This window comes from Solanum tuberosum, unplaced genomic scaffold (assembly GCF_000226075.1).
Source record: "Solanum tuberosum cultivar DM 1-3 516 R44 unplaced genomic scaffold, SolTub_3.0 scf00121, whole genome shotgun sequence".
Taxonomy (NCBI): domain Eukaryota; kingdom Viridiplantae; phylum Streptophyta; class Magnoliopsida; order Solanales; family Solanaceae; genus Solanum; species Solanum tuberosum.
In genome coordinates, this window is record NW_006239046.1 from 578,470 (window position 1) to 582,111 (window position 3,642).

At 34.0% G+C, this 3,642-nt stretch overlaps 1 protein-coding gene across 2 annotated transcripts in view; it reads right to left on the minus strand.

Annotated features, from left to right (window-relative positions):
- Nucleotides 1-1,212: 1,212 nt before the first annotated feature.
- LOC107061182 (uncharacterized) overlaps nucleotides 1,213-3,642 on the minus strand; it is a 10,007-nt gene continuing 7,577 nt past the window's right edge. For both annotated transcript variants that reach the window (XM_015310016.1, XM_015310015.1), the window contains 4 exons: nucleotides 2,884-2,976; nucleotides 2,706-2,804; nucleotides 2,266-2,625; nucleotides 1,213-1,290 (listed from right to left, as the gene is read on the minus strand). In XM_015310016.1, the coding sequence (XP_015165502.1) occupies nucleotides 2,422-2,625; nucleotides 2,706-2,804; nucleotides 2,884-2,976 (396 nt within the window). In that variant the 3' untranslated portion in view covers nucleotides 1,213-1,290; nucleotides 2,266-2,421. The remainder of the gene's footprint in view (nucleotides 1,291-2,265; nucleotides 2,626-2,705; nucleotides 2,805-2,883; nucleotides 2,977-3,642) is intronic.

The window sequence follows — 3,642 nt, forward strand, 5'->3', positions numbered from 1 at the left end:
AATTAATGCCCGCCCCGTAGACAAGAACGGATGTCCTAGAATGAATGGAACTTCATAATCAGGTTCAAAGTCTAAGACCACAAAATCCACCGGAAAGATCAAGGAACCTACTTGTACGAACACATCCTCTACTACCCCCCTCTAGCCTAGCAATGGACCTATCAGCGAGTTGTAGAATGACAGTGGTTTGTTTTGGACTACCCAACCCAAGATTTTTATACAATGACAAGGGCATAAGATTAATACTAGCACCCAATTTACACAACCCTCGGGCATTAACACTTTTTCCAATTGTAATATGCAAAGTACAACTACCCGGGTCTTTTAATTTCTTGGGTAATCTATTCTGAATTCTAGAGCTGCACTCCTTAGTAAGTGCTATAGTTTCATACTCCGTGAGCCTCCTCTTGTTAGCCACTATCTCCTTCACGTACTTACCATACTTCGAAATACCCTGCAAAATGTCAACCAAAGGCGGGTTAATGTGGTACTATTTAAGGAGAGATAGAAACTTACACTACAAGAAAATGGGTCTTTAGAGAAAGAAAATTAAGTCTCTAAAAGTGTAAATCCAGTCGTTATTAGTCACTTACGATTGGAAAAAAATTGGTCGTCTCCCGTTGTTAGTAGCTCCGACGTTAAAAGTGGACGACCAAATTCTAGTCTGGTCGTTAAGAAATATTTAGTGACGGCAGAAAAATTGGTCGTTGTATCTCTTTTTGCGATAACTTTTTCCTTTCGTTAATTTTTATTTTAGTCGTAAATAACTTCAGAAAGAGATATTATAGGATCTTTTAAAGACCGGAGTCCTTTCGTTAATTTTTATTGATATTTAAAAATAAAAAAATATTATTAAATGAAAATTAGTTACATTTTGCCCCTTGTGATTTATAATTAAAACCATTATTTCATATGTAATTGTACAAAATTTCACAACTTATAAATAGAGTCAATAATATATATAAATGGCTGATAATATATATAAGCATGGTACGTAGTTAATTACATAAAACAAAGAGGTTTTAAAAATCCTACAAAAAGGAAACTAAGAATCTAGAATATATATGTAGAGATCGTAATTAGTATTTTTAAGCAAATAGCCTAGTTAATAAGTAAAGTAGGTTTAATAAGCTTCTTGCACTTCAACTAATTGCAAGCTATATAATAAGTAAATTAAAGTTGGTTTAATTAACTTCTTGCAGTGCAACTTGTTCATCTACTAACATCTTCGACTGTTTTTCAACTCACTCCAAATTTGTAGATCCTTCGTGACTTCAAATTCTTGACCATCTGTTGCAAGGATAAAAGCTTGCATCAGTTAATTAAATAGTTCAATTTGTATGTTGCTGACACATAAATGACGATTGTATAATTATTTTCTCATAAAAATCTAGATTGTAAGAAAATACTTTGTTTCACAAGAAAAAATCAGCAAGTATATTTTGACCTGTAAATATTTTTGACAGCACCTTAATTCTTAATAATACAATACTCATTCTAAAAAGAGAAACAATTAATCAATGCAAGAACATTGAAAGAGGAAATGATGACTTGTATAGTAAAGAATTTTGATAATACTTTCTCCAGTGTGCTAACTTGGGTGGGCGCATTTCTGCACTAGGTCTGGTAAAAAATAAATCAGGTGCATAAATGTTGAAGTTATTTCCTGTTACTGCTCATAATGTACTTCTGTATTCACCTTATTTTTGTATCCATATTCAAATGCATCTTAGTCCAGTGTGGAATGATTTATAGTTTCCATCATCTTCTTTTATTGGACTTTGACGAGTATTCAAACATCAAAGGGACAAAGTCTATGGGAAAAGTAGAAAAAATGTTCAAGCATGGCGATTTTCCGAAGTGCAAGTACTGCAACATGTATTAGAAATGCTCCTCTCTTAATAAATGTAAAACCTGTTTTAGTAGAAAACTAAGGATAGTATGAAAACTAAGGAGTTCAGTAGTTACTGTGATCTACAATGGGAATATTTTCTAAGCCATTCAAAACTTTGTGAATTCTCTCTAATTGGTTGATGAGTCCTGAAATCTGGAAATTTTGTTGTCAATGTCATGCTGTCTATGAGCACTTTTTATGTAGATATACCCTTACATGAGCTATATAGATCCACAGAAGGTTGTCCCTTGTATTACAGTTATTGGATACAATGGTGTTCAACTATGGAAACATGATATGGTCAGCTTATACATGTTAACAAGCTTACTAAACTGAAAAATACTTTGTTTCAGAGTAACAAGCTTACTAACCTGTAAAATGATTCAATCAGTATTTTGTTCACTTGATGATGGTGGTGATGAAGGATCTCTAAAGATTGTACTTTCAAACATTTCACATCTCTTCTCTATGTTATCCATGCATCTTTTCATTGATTCATTTTCTTTCCGACTCGCATTCAGTTCTTCTTACAGTGCAGGCTTTTCCTTTCTACTCACATTTAGTTGTTCTAACGGTGCAGCTTTTGCAGAGCTACCTCCTTTCAAATCTTTACTGGTAATCCCGCCACCAAATCCAACAATATGACTCTTGCTCTGAGGTCTGAAGCATCTCTCTACTACCTCAATATTAGTAAGTGATGGCTCAACTTGTAGTAGTTCCTGAATTTCTTCCTGTAAAATACAAGAAAATTTAAAGAAAGTGCAATATATTAAGTAAAAGTATGTAAAATAAAATTTTAAAATGAACATACATATTTTTGATTGGTTTCAGGTTCGAGAAGCTTGTTGTCCTTCTTACGAGTCTCAAAGAAGATAGTCGCCATGTCCGGTGGATTACCATGCTTGCCTCCCTTAACATTCAAACAAGAAGTCATATACTTGAAATGAAGAGGACCTTTCTTAATAGGTTTAGAAGAATCACATACGTACCAATTCATAAATTATCTCTCTAATCGTCTTGCTACCCGTATGATGAGGCATACTCAACTTAGACCTGTTCATTGCATTTCGCGTACTTGTTTCCTATATTAACATCACATCAGCAACATTATGATACACAATTTAAATGGTTGGTTAATAAATATAAGGTATGTTTTGCTGTATTGCTGGAGACCAAAGTCAAATAACACAAATTCAAAGCAAGTATAACAAGAGTGGCCAAGGGATGGAATCATGCTAATAACTATGCTTATGCAGCTAATGGAAGATTCTATGGAAAGCTACTGATGGTTATTCTGGAGACTCATGGTCAGTATAGTCATTGCTCTGTTACTGACAACCGAACAGATTTCCATAGTGAAGTCACAATTGTGTACCAGAGTACTTGTAGTGTGGAGCGACAAAATTTATAGACAGAACATATTTCAACACTCCCTTATTGCCAGAGGATCGCATTGGGGGACAACCAGTTGCGGATGTACAACTATTTGATACTTATGCTCTAACTGATATGAAGGCTATGTTAGAACAAAAATACTCAAGAAACTGATTTGAAGAATAAAAATAGAGTGAACTTATAAAATTCCAGCTATGTATTAATTTTGCATAAGATCTGAATTTATACAAGGAAAAACCTAACCATCTCCTATCTAGTTGCCACTTACAAAGTGGATGTTAAAACTAAATAAGAACATGTGCCACTAACAACCATAAAAGGGGCCACTAACAGCCATTAAAGGGGCCACTAAC